This window comes from Penaeus monodon, chromosome 33, assembly GCF_015228065.2.
Source record: "Penaeus monodon isolate SGIC_2016 chromosome 33, NSTDA_Pmon_1, whole genome shotgun sequence".
Classification (NCBI taxonomy): Eukaryota; Metazoa; Arthropoda; class Malacostraca; order Decapoda; family Penaeidae; genus Penaeus; species Penaeus monodon.
In genome coordinates, this window is record NC_051418.1 from 31,971,195 (window position 1) to 31,971,474 (window position 280).

At 35.0% G+C, this 280-nt stretch overlaps 1 protein-coding gene across 1 annotated transcript in view; it reads left to right on the forward strand.

The window, feature by feature from the left end:
* The window catches only part of LOC119593922 (coiled-coil domain-containing protein 103-like), a gene marked incomplete at its 3' end in the record, with an annotated part of 9,343 nt that extends 9,096 nt beyond the window's left edge, over positions 1 to 247 (forward strand). The window contains 1 exon segment of the mRNA XM_037942938.1: positions 209 to 247. Within this exon segment, the coding sequence (XP_037798866.1) occupies positions 209 to 247 (39 nt within the window).
* Positions 248 to 280: the final 33 nt, after the last annotated feature.

The following is a 280-nucleotide window of genomic DNA, read 5'->3' on the forward strand; positions in this document are numbered from 1 at the left end:
ACCTTTCATACAAGCTTAATTCCCAGATTTCTTACCAGCAAGGCACCCAGATCCAATAGGTTAAACTTTAACCAGTTATTATATACAATGTATTGATTTCTTCAGATTATGAAAATTTAATACATTGATTTTCTTTTTTTTGGATAGCTGTTCACTTTTCATTCAGTAGTTTGAGTTTATATATCTATTGATTTTTAATTCTTTTAAGGTTCACCCTGAGTGTAACCTTAGTGTGTGGAGAGGAGCGGGCTAGGCCCGGGATCCAAGGCCTACTGCTATT